Raw genomic sequence first — 15222 nt, 5'->3', positions numbered from 1 at the left:
AAAATAACAGAAAAACATAATTTCTAGAAGTGCAACTGCAGGTCAACATTACTTAAAGAGAAAGAGTGAGAGAGTGTTAACTATGTGTTACCGTGAGAATTTTGTACCACTAAATATCCCCTTTTAACAAACTTTTAGAAGTATTTAATATTCAGCATATTAATTCAAGAGGTTCTGTTTGCCTTTAAACACACACACACAGCATAATTTCATGAACTCATGACAGCTAAAGCTACCAACTGACTAGGTAAGCCATCTTACTTAAAAATGTCTACAGTAAAATATCAGTTTATCGACCAGGAGACAAAAATATGTAATTTCTACATAAAACTAAGTAGGAAACATGTTTCATTCTTTTATATAAAGCAATGGGGACTGGTTAATTTTACCACCTACCAAAAATTCACATCCAGAGTAAATCAGATACACCTGCATTTTTAAGGCAATGAGAATGAGGGGATCAATTTAACAAGTTATCCAGATGCACATTATCCAGGATGAAAGTCACGTGAGTCTCAGCTCTATCATGACCACAAAAACATATGCACCAAATCAAAATTTAATTACACTGCACGACACCGTTTGTGAATTGTGCTACATATTTTATCAACTGCTCTGCTTTTGACAGGACAGTTTCCTGAAGGAAAGTTCCAAGAACTGAAGAGTTACAACACCCACATACCAGAAAGTGTTTCCTGAATTTTGTTACAGGAACTGACATCTGCTATAATTTGAACATTTACTTCCCAGTAGGAGTCTCACTTAAAATTTTTACTGAACATTATTTGTTCAACAGTGGACACAGACAGTATTTTGTTTAAAAAACAAAAACAAAACACCACCACCTTTTAGTTTCATGGAGTTTGGATATAATTGACCAATTCACAGTTGTAACTTTTCTCTGGGAACAAAAACAACTGCCACCTGATAAACTGGGGTGTGTGTGGCAGAATGTGAGTTAGTAGTTTTGGGAAGGAGCCCAGAATGGATAGGAAAGGGTAAATTAAATATCTAGGTCCTTGAAAAGAAACAATTCTTGGGAAAGTGCTGCATGATCAAATTGGGCATTACTTCTTGATGCCTTCCTTTTCCTTTTGTTTTTTTAAATTTAGGTGCATCTGGATACTTTAAGAAATACAGTTTGTAATATATATACATATAAATAGAGATGGAGATCTACTTTTTCTACCAACCTCTTGTCTATTTTGGGGGGGGGGGGGAGGAGGATATGTGAGTATATATTAAGTCAAAATGTAATTGCATTGTATAATATATATATATATATATATATTTTTTTTTTTTTGGCATGATATACTTTATATATCTCTCTCACACAGACTCCATTTCACAAAGGGTAGTAGGGTGGGCCTCTGGCCTCAGAGCCGGCAGGGCTCCACCCAAGCTCCACCCTACACCTGTCTAATGAGACTCTCTGAGGGTGGGGAAAAAAGGAGTAGAATCAGCATGTTAGCAACCACCCCCCCCCCAACCCGGTGATTCTAGTGTCAAGTTTGAAAGAGAACCTTGAACTTAATATGACCACGTTGCACCTAAAATATTCTTTTACTTTTATTTAATTGCCAACCCAGCAGTAAGCAATATGAAAAAGAAAGCAAGACCTTGTAGGGTAAAATAAAGGCAAGCCAGTGACTCAAGAGTTGCATCCTTAACTCTCTACAGCCCACCCAAAGGACCATGTGGCCTGCAGGTCTCCAAGTATTCATCATATGAGCCAATAAAGAGAAACAACAATTCTTGGTACCTTTAGAACGTGGTCGGGGCACCTGGGTGGCTCAGTCAGTTATGCGTCCAACTTTGGCTCAGGTCATGATCTCATGGCTAGTGAGTTCGAGACCCATGTCAGGCTCTGTGCTGACAGCTCAGATTCTGTGTCTCCATCTCTCTCTGCCCCTCCCCACTCACACTCTGTCTTTCTCTCTCTCTCAAAAATAAACATTAAAAAAAAGTTTTTTTAACAATGTGGTCAAACTGTGGGTGTCCTTTGGAAATACCTAACACCAAAGCAAAGGCAATTTAGGCATCAGTCGAAATACACTATAGATTTCCCCCTTCAGTTAGTTTTCATTCTTTTTGACAAGATGTCGCTACTGGGATTCCTCTTACCATACTAAATCTGACATAAAATTACTGCTTGAGTAACAGCCTTATGAATCTGATAGTTCAATCTGGTTAAATTAAAAACAAAGCCAATAAACCATAACAAGAAAACAGACATTCATCAGAGAACAAGACTTCCAGGATATTAAGTCTGCTGGCTTTGTGGCCATTGGGTTAAGCTTTAACTCACTAGGCATAGCTAGGAAAAGGGAAAAGTTTGCACAGGGGAAAGATTCTCAACACCGATCACTGCCAAGTCACAGAAAGTCAGCACTGGGATGGTTGTGAAGTTAATTTTTACTTTAGGGTCTCTAGAGCATTAACACGACAAGTTATAAATCTTATTTCTCCCTTTAAGGCCTAATACTAAACTCCACCTGATACATCTATATTTCAGCAAGACATTATTGTGCCTTCTACTTACTGCATTATTTTGAGCAAATGAATACATGTATACTCATAATAAAAAGGAATGAACAAAAATACAGCCTTAGTTCTCTCCCCATTTTTTTTCACTTATGTAAAAAAGGTAATCATTTAAGCTGTAAAAGTTATGCACACACCCTATACCAATAAAACGTAACTGAACTGCAAAAGAGACTATGATATCCAAGTTTGTTACATTTTTACTTCTGAGTCAAGAAACTTTGTCCTAAAGATGTAGACTGTACTTCCAACTAGTTCGGAAGGATCATCAGAAATGCTACTGCTTGTAGTTCCCACCACAACTCACATACAGAACTTTCCCTTTTAAAAGACAGGAGCTTTTGGAATTAAGTTTATATGCCAATCTTGGAAAACAAATGAAATAGAGAAATTCCCTAATAGAAAACTAAGTTTATATATTTAGAAGCAATCAAGTTGTATGCTGTGCCTCAAAGCAGTAATGAAGATACTCAGCTTTATTTCCTGCATTTTACAGCTACTGGGTAATATATAGATTTGAAGGCTCAAAACGAACGACAGCACCAAAATGAGATTTCCCTCTTATCCGTGACTAAGAGAACATTTCTCATGCCTGAGAATATGTGACATTTAAATTGCTTCAATGCAGCATTCACTAAATTCCATTTTCAAAAGAGTATAGAAACAACTATCAAACACCTTTTCATGCTATCCCATAAGAATCCCCTAAATCTCTTGAGAGATCACGTGCGTTAATATCGCCAAAGAACATCCCCATAAACCAGCTGACTGGAAAAAAAAAATGACTCAATTCTCCTTCTTTATGTTGGAAGAAACTGTAGTCTGGTGAGTCAGGAAGCTCGGCTGGCTCTCAGGATGAACTAGTAGGAAATCACTTAAGAGACCTGTCTGTGTTTCTCTCTTGTCAAGGACACTGTTTACCATGGCGTCACAAAGGAAAAAATGAAGACATTCGCTGGGTCAAAATACTGCATAAATTATTTCCTTCTTGAAATCACGTCCTTGAACCGCACTTCCCAAAATACCACAGCATTTTTCTTTGATATCTGCTCATATTTAATCAGAGCTTCTTTGCTTTTGTGAATTTTCTTCCAAGGTAATTGGTAGCTCAAAAATGAGGAGCGCAGAAGACAGAACAAAACTGGTTCTGTACCAGTTTAAGAGCAATGCTTTTTGCAATGGAAAATTTCCCTCACCAAAGAGATCCACCAAAAACTGGCTTCATAATAATCTTAGGAACAATCTGACTTTGCTTTATTATTATTATTATTATTTAAACTTCATTAACATTAACCTCAGTCAAATTCAAAACAAAAACACCGTGGGAGAACTGACTAACCCTAATTTCCTTTTGCAAATTGTCTGAAAGTGCTTTCTTCTGAGATGTGCTCAACCACCAGATGCTGTTCTCCTACAGAATTTCAACTCCCCCACTCCCCTCCCTCCCAGGGTGGGGGGGTGGACCAGGGCTTCTCCCTTAGCACAAGGTGCGTTTTAAAACTGGTTAATCCCTGGCAGTAGTTGAAGGTACGTATATATTCCTTTCTAGAATTCAAGGATTGCTTCAATGAGGGGGTTAGCAGAGATGGGGAACCAGACAAAGCCCTCCTGTTTTATCCATCAACACACTTCTAAATATAAAGTAAGTTAATCCTCACCGAAAAGTATAGATCTACAAACTATTGAGATGCCATACCCACCTTTACCCCATCACAGGCTTGCTATTATCCAAAGAGGGCACGCCAGGTTATATACACTTCTATAAAGCATTCGGTGCTTTAGATCAGAATTTGGAAACTAAAGCCACGGATCTGTAACTATTTCAAGTTAAAGAAGGCAAGTTTATTACAACTCCCATAAGAAAGTAGCCAGTGTATCTGTTGTGCTTAAAGGTTCCAAAGAAAGCACACACGAATCTGAGAGAGAGAGCGGAGGCACAGTATGTCCTGCTTGAACTGGTACTGCATTTCTTTTTATTTTTTTATAAATTTTTTTTTTAATGTTTGTTTATTTTTGAGACAGAGACAGAGCATGAACGGGGGAGGGCCAGAGAGAGAGGGAGACACGGAATCCGAAGCAGGCTCCAGGCTCTGAGCTGTCGGCACAGAGCCCGACGCGGGGCTCGAACTCACAGACCACGAGATCATGACCTGAGCAGAAGTCAGACGCTTAACCGACTGAGCCACCCAGGCGCCCCAACTGGTACTGCATTTCTAAATGACTGCGTTTCTCCACAACTTGAATACTCAAATCAAATATTACATGTTTTCAAAATACTGACCCAAACTCTAATTTTTAAAGTTTAGGCAACTGACCTTTCATTCAACAGATGTCTTCCACTTCTGGGGGAAGAAATCAACAACAAAGCAAAACAAAATAATCAATTTCCTAGTTTTAGGTTGTTGTTGTTTTTCGCTCCTTTTAGGTTTTAAAATGAGAGAGAGGACTGTACAAACTCAATTTATAAAGGTTCACAAGCTAAGAAATAATTACGTAGTCTCTTCCTCATTCAAAATACTTCTAGCTTATGCAGGAGACAATAAAAATGTGAGACAATGTCTTGCCTTAAGGAGCTGACTATAGAAAAGGAAGACACTGACTAGCCTATTCAGTCACACAAAAAATTAGTCATATACCAACCGTAAGTATCAAATGAAAAATATTACCTGAAAGCAATGCCAAATAACGAGAGGAAAGTGACATGGTCCTCTCGTGTAGTCCCTGTCAGTGCCACAAAATTCAGTTTGATCTAAGTTCTCATCTACCTCTTCGAAGAAAAAAAAAGTCAAATTACTTTAAATAGTGCACAATGAAATGACTGTGGTTAGAACAAACTGAGCTATGAATCCTGAGGACCAATGAGTCCAACAATCTAAACTGTTTCAAGAGCAAACAGATACTGTGTGTGGCACATGGACAAGATTTTACTGCCCCAGATCGTAAATCAGAGGTGATGGTTCTGTTTCTCTTAGCACTACTCAGAACAATGTGGCCCAGCTTGAGGTTTCCTTGAAATCCAAAAATATCTGCAATCTTCTCTTTGGATCTCAGAAATTACCTACTATCCCACAAAACACAACGTCTAAATGAGCGTAGACCACATTCCAAATGTAACTGAAGAAAATGAATATTTATAACTTAAGAGATCTACTCCCATCATGCAGGCTAAGAAAACAACAGACATCATGGCCTTGGGGCTTTGTTCCTAGTTCAAGGGCACGTCTGAAGGCCAGGAAGAAGAGCAGAATACAGGCAGTCCTCCTATTTCAATTACCCACAAGTTGAACTACCAGACCAATAATTCCGATTTTTCCATTTTGTAGCAGAGCACTTTGAGCAGAAATTGCTTTTTGTATACTTATATTGAGGCTTTGCAGATCCCTTTTCACGCCTCACCTCACCATTAAAGAAGCATCCCGGAAGTAAGCAAATCTGCAGCGCAGCTCAGGAGTCAGGCACTGCTCCACCTGTGTGATCTCGGGCAAGAAACAGGCAGGCTGGGACTCAGTTTCTTTAACTCCAAATGTGAAAAATAAAACTCCTTACCTATTTAAGTGACTGAGAAGAATCAAAGAGATAATTCAATTACAGCAGCTGTGCCTGGCACACTGCAGTGTCCAGTTAGTTACTATCTTATTTTATTCTTAGCTGAAGAGCTGAGGCATTGAAATCACTTGCACCTGAGTTCAAATCGTACCTCTATATGAAGGAGTTTTGTTGAATAGTATTTAATTATTTTGATCAAGGTATCTTATCAAAGGTTTTATGCCACAGGCCCCCTTGGCAGTTAATTTTCATTACAGGTTAGCACACAAAGATGCAACTTTTGTTTCTAATCAAAGTTTTCCTACTACTTGGATCCAAGAGCCCCTTTCTCAGAACAGCCAACAACATGGAGCAGGGAATAAACCACTGAGTTGAGATGTTAAAATATATACAGCAGATATCGCACAAGAGGTGGTCTACATTAGAGAAGTTGTTTCTCTTCCTAGAAAGTTCTCTTAGGAAACAATTTTGAACTTCATCTCACCCAATCGTCAGCATTCGAGCATCTATTTCTTTTAGTGGTACACCTGGGTTTTGGGACCCAAAACATATTTAGCCTAAGACATCCCCAAATCACTATACTACAATAAGTGTCAACTTGAAGGGCCCTATTATTATTTTAAATATGTGACACCAAACTGCTTTCTAGTAAAACAGTTGAAAAAGAACTTAAATATAACTTTAAGCTTCCCTTAGCACCAACTGCTGTCACAACTAAAATGAATTCACACACAACAGTCTGAATCGTATACTAACCACTAACGCCTTGTTATCACTCTTTAACACTCATTGCAAAAAAAAAAAAAAAAAAAAAAGGAACCAACCAGACAAAGTCAGAGCTTGAGGTTCTTACAATAGCGCTCCTCTGACAGCAACTGCAGTTCATTATCCTCTCCCCTTCGCCAACCCCGGTACGTTCCCGGTCTTTGCCTACTCAGCAGATTCTCGCAAGCCGTGCCGTTTTATGTGGAATCCTACATTTTAGCAGCAACATTTTCGATCACTCACCAGCCAAATTCTCAACCACCTTCTCTAAGGCGAACTGTTTTTACATTTACTGACTTCTAAAATTCCGATCAAAATACTAGCGCTCCCCCTCCCCCCCCCCCCAAATCAGGCGAACCAAAGAGAGGTGCACAAAGAAACTAAACGAAAATTTGGGCAAAGGTAAGCAAGTTCAAACAACTTATTTTCTCCGAAAATAATTATTTTGGAAGACGGAAGAAATTTAACTTTTAACTTTAACTCAACCCCTCTCCTCCGCGCTGCAGAAATTGTCCAGTACGCTCTCCCAACTGTTTTTTTTTTTTTTTTTAATCTGACGTTAAGTAATGAACCACAGCATCGGGAATGATGAGAGAGCAATGACAAAGCTGCTTCCTGCCGGTCGTCTTCGCAGCACCCCAACCGTCCCTCCCCCACCCCCCGCCCTCAACCTTCAATTCCCCTAGCCACTAACACATTTAAAAAGTTTCTCTCGGAGCCTGGCTTACCTTGACTGGGCTGCCATAATTCACTTTGCAGAGCTCAAGGTCTTCTGTCCATCGGAGCCTTCCACCCGCGGCCCTTCTCCCAGCGCCGCGCTCACCATTTGCCGGGGCCGGGCGGGGACGAGCTCCCCAGCGCAACTCCCCGGTGTTACGGGACTACCTGCTCCCGAGCCCGGGCGTCCTCAGCGAAGCCTCGGGCTCCGAGCGTATTGGCTCGCACTAAGCCTGATGGACATCCGGGCACTGGGGCCTCTGCAGGCGAACTACACTTTGGACCAGCTCGGGGAATGTTGCGTCCGAAATGAGAGCAAGTGAAGACCCTCGGGGCGATTTCGGAGAAGGGAAACCCGAGGAGCCCCACGACCAAAGCCCACCAGCGCACAGCTCCCCCTGAGCGCCACTAGAACCCGGGCCAGGGTTAGAAGAGAAACGAAATCGTCTTTAGGCTCCCTGAAAGTTGTCCGAGTTCGCGAGACTACCCCCTGTCAAGAAAGTTCTGGTGGTACGGTCCGCCTCCTTAAATGGGCACGGCGCTCCGCCGGCCCGAGCCGGAGGCTGCGCCGGGCGGGGGCACCGAGCCCGAGCGCCGACGCAGCCCCGCTCGCTCGTTCGTGGCCGAGCCCCGCCTGCCGGCTCCTGGCTGGTGCTCTCTTGCCAGGTTTTAACAATGTACAAACACACCGCCGGAACACACAGTACCCGGCCGCTCAGAACTCCAGCTCCAATTTGAATATTTGTTGAATATTGGGCCCCTAGAGGCTGCAGTGAGCAAGGAATAAAAACCACAGCAGTAAACCACGTTCGCTACTTTTGATCATTCCAATGCTCGCAGTCAGGAAATGTGCAACCAACGCACTCTTGTTTTACTTTGTTCGCTTTCAGTTTTGATTTCATTACACTGAGAAAACATTTACAAAACGCCCTGCCTTTTCTGGACAACATACAGATTGCAAAGTAAACAGTAACTCATTTTGGTCCTTTAGTAAATTAAGGGATTGGCATTAAAAAAAAAAATTGAGGATGCAAACTACCAATATAGTAAACGCTATGTAGTTAGTACAAACAAAAACGGGTCGTACTAAGAGGACTAGGGAAGGCATTTGTGTTTCAACAGTGCCTAAAGGTAAGCAGGAAAACCCTTAGGTGGGCAGAGATGGAGAGACTGTGTGCTACAATATCTCCTGGGGACGTGCAGCACACTGTAAGAGCTGGAAATGAAGGCTGACCGAATGCCTGCCCTGTAGGCTCCTCAGTTCTACCTAGAATCATTACAGGGTTGTCTACCTCACAGAGATAATCCAGACTGTGCTACTAAGAAGCCATGGAATAGTGACATGTTGATCTCTGGTATGAAAATGACAATGCTGGGAGGAAGGCTCAATGCATCTCTATGTGTGGTTCTCAAAGTGTGATTAGTGGACTCCTGGGAGTCCCCAAGAACTTCGCAGAGGTCAAAACTATTTTTAGAGAAACACAAAGCCCTTATTTGTCTTTTTCACTGTGCTGCCATTTGCACTAATGATGCAAAAGCAATTGTGGGGTAACTGCAGGCCTCTGAGCCCTAATCGCCACAGTGGCAGCAAATGGAACTAGTAGTCCCTGCATTCTTCACCACCACACATCAGCAGTTACAGCAAGTGTCCTTCACGAATGTCCTTAATGAAGCAAGCAGTAAGAATTACTACTTTTGTTAAATCGACCCGAGTAGGTCTTTTTGATGTTCTTTGGGACTGAATGGGAAGTGCACCGAAGCACTCTGCTGCTGCAGAAGTTAAGTACAATCACGGCCTAGTAGAAAAGCACTTGTGTGTAATTGAGTTGCAAGCTAGCCCAGCTGTTTTTTCGTGGACTACCATTTCTACGTCAAAGAACAATTGATGGACTGTGGTTAGTCTGACTTGGGTTTCTGGCAGTCATTCTCTCAAAAATGAACAAAGTGAGTCTGTTTCCTCAAGGAAAACAACCGACACTATTTACTGCCAATGGTAAAATCTGAGCTTTCAAGCATTTTGTAAAACTTTACATCTGCCACTGTGAGCTTGATAGCTTCGCCACAATTAAAAGACTTTTCTGATGAGATTGAAGGAGGACCCAGTCATAGCCCTGACTGACTCCATTTTTGCCTTCAATCTGTTCCTCTTACTTGTTTTTCCCCTTCCAGCTTTATCAGTTAACTCAGGCAAGGGACCCAGCAGGCAAAACATCCAACGATGGGAACAGAAACTACCCCCTCGAGCAAGAAGGACAGCCCAGACGCCAGCAACACCCTGTGCGATTGACCCCAAGACAATAATCAACCTGACCTTTTGCTGCTCAGCTGCGTACCCACAGATCTTTGTTCCACGTTTTCCCTGTATAAACTTAGAAGTATTCTCAGCACCTTGGAGACGATTCTTTGGACATTAGTCCTGTCTTCCTGGTGCTGACCTCACTGAATAAATTCCTTTCTTGCTTCACGCCACGTTTCTTTCAGCCTTTAGATTTTGTTGGCGGTGAGTAGCTGAAACTGTGTTGTTTGGACCCCCTGCGCCACGTGTTCTTGCACCCTTGGGCTCCAGTAACACATTTTCTGGTGAGCCAGACAGGAGCTGCTTCCAATCTGTCCCACCCTCTTGGGATTCCAGGATGGAGCTGCAGGCTGCAGCGCCCAGGGCTCACACATTCATTTCCCCTAATAATTGACTATGACAGGTCAGAGCCAACCACTGTGACTAGCTGATGCCAGGCAGGGAGAGTGAGGAGAACAGTCCCTTACAGCTGCCAAAATCTGTTTTGTTTTGGGGACAGTCCTTTCTGCTCACCCCAGACAGGCACTGACTGCCTTAACTACATTTATTGAAGCAGAGAAATGAACTGAGGAGTAAGTGCATCCTGAAAGATTTGGTTCCTGGTAAGTTCTTCGACAGTGCACGTCGGGTCCTATCCTTCCCTACTTCCCTGTTGTTGGACCTCCTAGGAACCATTCTGAGTTTGCGTGGCTCATTCATATGACTTATAACAAGAAATCTCTAATTAGAGACACCATTAGAAGAGTGGAAGGGATGTGGGGCAAGTAGGGAAGCCAGGATGTGTTTGGGAGATCTCTTGAAATTTGTGTGAGAATGGGAAGTATTATTTCTATTCCCGCTCCCAGCCCCCTCAGGAGAATATTGGCTGAGTCGTCTACTTTTAGCTATGAACCTATGACTAAAAAGAAGTATTTTATTGTAACGCTGCCTGGCCTGTGTATACGTTAAGCTCAGAGAAAAGACGGCTCTGAATGGCTCTCTTTGATTTCTTCCTCCCATTTGGTTGCCACCAAACAGGAGATTTTGATCTGGCTCTCTTAGCTTGTCTAGAAGCTGTTTGGTTCAGGGGCACCTGGGTGGCTCAGGAGGTTAAGCGGCCAACTCTTGATTTATGCTCAGGTCATGATGCTAGGGTCGTGGCATTGAGCACCGCATCCAGCTCTGTGCTGGCATGGAACCTGCTTAAGATACTCTCCGTCTCTCTCTCTCTCCCCCTCCCTCTGTCCCTCTCCCCTGCTCCTGTGTGCTCTCTAAAATAAAATAAAACAAAAATAAAGGAAAAAAATAGAAGCTATTTGGTTCAGCCAGTGAAGCTCCAACTTTTGGGAAAGAAAGAATGCTACCACAGGTACTCTGAGCTTCGTTTGGTTACAATTTTGTATCTTCTGTGTTCTTAACTTTTGCCTATGGAGATGGGGGATGCTTCTGCTCCCAAAGAAAGTCCATTAGGACATATTTTGAATAAATGATGCAGAGAGCTAAAAAGCAACCAGAGAAAAAGTCTGTTTTGCAGGAGGAAGAGGCAGGAGAGGGAGATAAAGGAATGTTAGTCCAGACTTTAAATCCACCTTCAGCCTTGCTGAGGAGGCACCTCTCCCTCCTCCTGTTCCTGTACCACCACCAGCCAGGCTCGCACCACTGGCTCCTATATTATCCTCAGTGCCCCAGCTCCTGTTCCCACCTTCACCATCAACGAGCAGAAAGCACCCCAAGCTGTTGGGCCACCTCCTTATGAGGTTCAACCTGAAGCACCTCCCAAAGCAGCACGAAGGAGTCCAGGGGCTTCCCAGGATCCAACTACCGACTTCAGATTTCCCCACAGGAAAAACAGACAGGGGAACAAATTGATGGACTTTAGTGGACACAGGTGCAACATAGCCAGTATTAAAGCTAATTCGAGGTTGTTGGTTTAAAATAGACATGTCTTTTAGAGTTATCAGCATTAAATATAAAACTTATTCTACCAAGGTTTACTGAAGGTCAAATAAGCTCATGTTATCTCTATTGCAGTTTATCAGCAAAAAAGATGACTTAAAATAATGGTTAACATAGTCTCTCGCATGAAGTTTTCATGGGTAATTGTTCAGAGCAAGTAGATTAAATAAAAAGGCTTATAGGTAAACTTTAAAAAAATTGTTTTTAAGTTTTATTTATTTATTTTGAGAAAGACAGAGACAGCATGAGTAGGGAAGCGAGAGAGAGAATCCCAAGCAGGCTCCAAAGTTCCTGCACAGAGCCCAATGTGGGGCCCGAACCCACAAACCTGCAAGATGACTTGAGCCAAAATCAACAGTTAGGTGCTTAACCAACTGAACCACCTAGGCTCCCCAGGTGAACTTTTTTTTTAAAGTTTATTTTGAGAGAGGGAGAGAATGCAAGTGAAGTAGGGGCAGACAGAGAGGGAGAGAGAATCTAAAGCAGGCTCCGTGCTATTAATGCAGAGCCTGACATGGGACTTGAATTCACAAACCATGAGATTATGACCCAAGCTGAAATAAAGAGCTGGACACTTAACCAACTGAGCCACCTAAGTGTCCCTATAGATAAACTTTTAAATAGCTTTCAAAATCTTTGGTAACCTAAAACTTTAAATTTTGCTAGGTTTTTGGTTTTTTTTTTTTTTTAAGTTTACTTATCTTGAGAGAAGGAAAGAATGGGAGAGGGAGAGGGAGAGAGGGAGAGAGAGAGAGGGAGAGAGGGGGAGAGACAGAGGGAGAGAGGGGGGGGGAGAGAGAGAGAGAGAGAGAGAGAGAGAGAGAGAGAGAGAGAGAGAGAGAGAGAGAGAATATCCCAAGCAGACTCCACGCTGTCATCTCGGAGCCCGATGTGGGGTTCAAACTCAGGAACCGTGAGATCATGACCTGAGCTGAAATCAGGAGTCAGACGTTTACCTGACTGAGCCACCCAGGTGCCCCTTAAATTTTGCTAGGTTAAATGACAGATTGGTTTGAACTCACTGGATATCTACGTCTTTTCCAAATAAGATAATAAATACTGAAACATTAATTACTAAACACAGGTTTATCTGCTTTTGGCTTATTACAGAGAAACTAACAATACTTGGGTCTGCTAATGAACATTTTATGCTTTATCAAAAGATATACTATGAAAAAACACATATTTCTAAAAATGAAATATATTCATAAATTTGCCAGTCTAAAGCATTCTAGTGTAATAGTTCACAATTGGTTACTACCTAGTTTTCACTGGAAACTAAGGTTTCTAAGAGTGAAATTCTGATAAAAGTAATTAAAACTGCTAGAAACAATAAGGAAGATAACTCTGTATGTAGGAAAAGTTACGATATGTTTTCGAAAAAAAAAGGTATGAAAATGGTAATACATTTTTGGTGACAGAAAAGAAAGTAATTTTGTCCTACACTGAGACTAAACGAAGTCTTTTTGAGTGAGAAAACTTAGGATAAAATCTGAATGTAAAGAAAAATAATTTTGTTATAAACTGAGACTGGTTAGAGAGAGAAAACTTAGGATAAAATCTGAATATATACAAAAAAAAATTTGTAGAAGGTTTGTGAAGGGGAATCTTTGGAAAACAATTTTATGCACAGTCAGGAGTAAGGTTGGAATAAATGAATTTTTAAAGTATACTGGTATAAGATTGGAATTCGAGGGGTGTTTTTTCCTTTCTATTAAAATGACAGTTTTCTTAGATTATTGGTCTACCCTTGATAAAAAAATTGTAAACAAAGGTTTTTTTTTCTTTATCTGCCCAGACAACCAAAGTTTCTGTCTCATCTTTATCAGGTCTTTGATTATTTAAGAAAGTTAAAACTTCTCAGTATTAAAGGAGCTAAGTTTTGCTAACAACTATGTAACCTTCTGTAGAATCTCCTATTGCCACTTTGGTTAAATGATAATTAAATATTAAGTCTTATAATGATCTGTAATTCTACCTAGGCATTTTGCTTTAAAACCTGAGGTCTTTAACAAAACTTCCCCCAAATTCAAATTCTAAATGAAGTCTTTTTGACTAATGAGGCTTGATAGTTTGGTATATTAAGTTACATGGGAAGCACTGTCAAACAAATGATGATAAACTTTCTTAGGTTACACTTCATGGGCACATGCAAAACTGTCCTACAAATTATATGAAATTCCTAAAGTTTAAGTATGTCCTGGTATAAGGTCATCACTTGACATTGTAATTATTATGTTGTGTGTCACAGAAATAACTGGATTTCCTTGTCAATTGCATTATAACAAATGCTCATCAGATCTTTAACCATGTCCATCTTCAAGTCTTTTTGTCATTTACACTTATTGTTCTGATGCTCTTGCAAAATGTGTTTCATCTTCAAGGAAATTCATGAAAAAAGACTTTGCACAAATACATCTGATACTTTAAGATCACAAAACTAAACTGGGTAAGAATCTCCAGAACTAATGGAAAAGCTGCGAACAGAACCAGATTTAATATAATTAGGAACTGAGTGAACTGAGGAAGATGATTATAGTTTTTCTGACTCTTGTTTGAAACACTGCTGGTTCTCTAATGTTTGCTGTTTTAGATTTAGGGGAAACTTTTTCTCTTAAAGTATGTATGACTTACAGAAATATGGTAAAATATTCCTTTGTGACAAGTGAAAACATTTCTTTTCTCCCTATCTGAACCCTCTAGAATTCAGAAATTCTCAGTGAGTATTCTTTCTTTCACGACAATTATAATTGTTTATATAAGTTCAGTAAGAATCTGTTCTCCTAGTAACAGGACACCATTGGAAACACTGGTTATATTACCAAGGTTTTGACTGGAATGTCATATTTGAGACAGACATACATAGACTCAGATATGACCAGGCAGTTTTAAGGCACTGAAATTGACTTTATGGAGACAACAGAGCCCCTTGGAGATGTTCCCTGACACCTTGCTTACAGAGTCCCCAGCAGCTTTACTCCCAGGTGAATAAAGAATGTCACTTCCTGGCAGACACAGGAACCTTAGGAAGGATGTTTGGGGGACCCCAAGAAGAGAGGAATTCACCCAAATCTATAAGCATTGCAGGCAACCTGACGGCAAGTATTTGGCTTGACTTCTCACCTTGACAGGCTGTTAAAAGTTCAATCTGAACCTCCTTATAGAAAGTTCCAGCAAAGTAGATTTTAAAGAATTTATATGGTCAATCAGTATTCCAGCTGTGCTTATGTAAATAATTAGGCCAAGTTTGTTAAGATTGGACTCGTTTTACAAATGTCTTGATTTGGCTCTCTTTGCTGGAAATGAGGATGATTTTAGAAAAATTATGTTTCGATAAACACTTTTGTGGATGTTAGATTCTAGTTTTGTCTTTCAATGTTTGTTGTGCACCTAACCTACACAACTTAAGGTAAACATCA

The 15222-nt window shown here is 40.9% G+C and overlaps 1 protein-coding gene across 2 annotated transcripts in view; it reads right to left on the bottom strand.

The window, feature by feature from the left end:
* AFF1 (ALF transcription elongation factor 1) overlaps nt 1–8084 on the bottom strand; it is a 131567-nt gene extending 123483 nt beyond the window's left edge. Inside the window, exon 1 of one of the 2 annotated variants that reach the window (XM_047091893.1) lies at nt 7584–8084. In XM_047091893.1, coding sequence (XP_046947849.1) covers nt 7584–7600 — 17 coding nt within the window. In that variant the 5' untranslated portion in view covers nt 7601–8084. The remainder of the gene's footprint in view (nt 1–7583) is intronic. The other variant, XM_047091894.1, reaches the window with a different exon arrangement.
* Between the last annotated feature and the right edge of the window lie 7138 nt (nt 8085–15222).

Source organism: Lynx rufus, unplaced genomic scaffold, assembly GCF_022079265.1.
Source record: "Lynx rufus isolate CCGP_SWC_20201006 ecotype Redwood Valley unplaced genomic scaffold, mLynRuf1.p SCAF_3, whole genome shotgun sequence".
In the NCBI taxonomy this organism is placed as follows: domain Eukaryota; kingdom Metazoa; phylum Chordata; class Mammalia; order Carnivora; family Felidae; genus Lynx; species Lynx rufus.
Note: the sequence above shows the minus strand (reverse complement) of the source record. Positions and strands in the feature narration are given on the sequence as shown.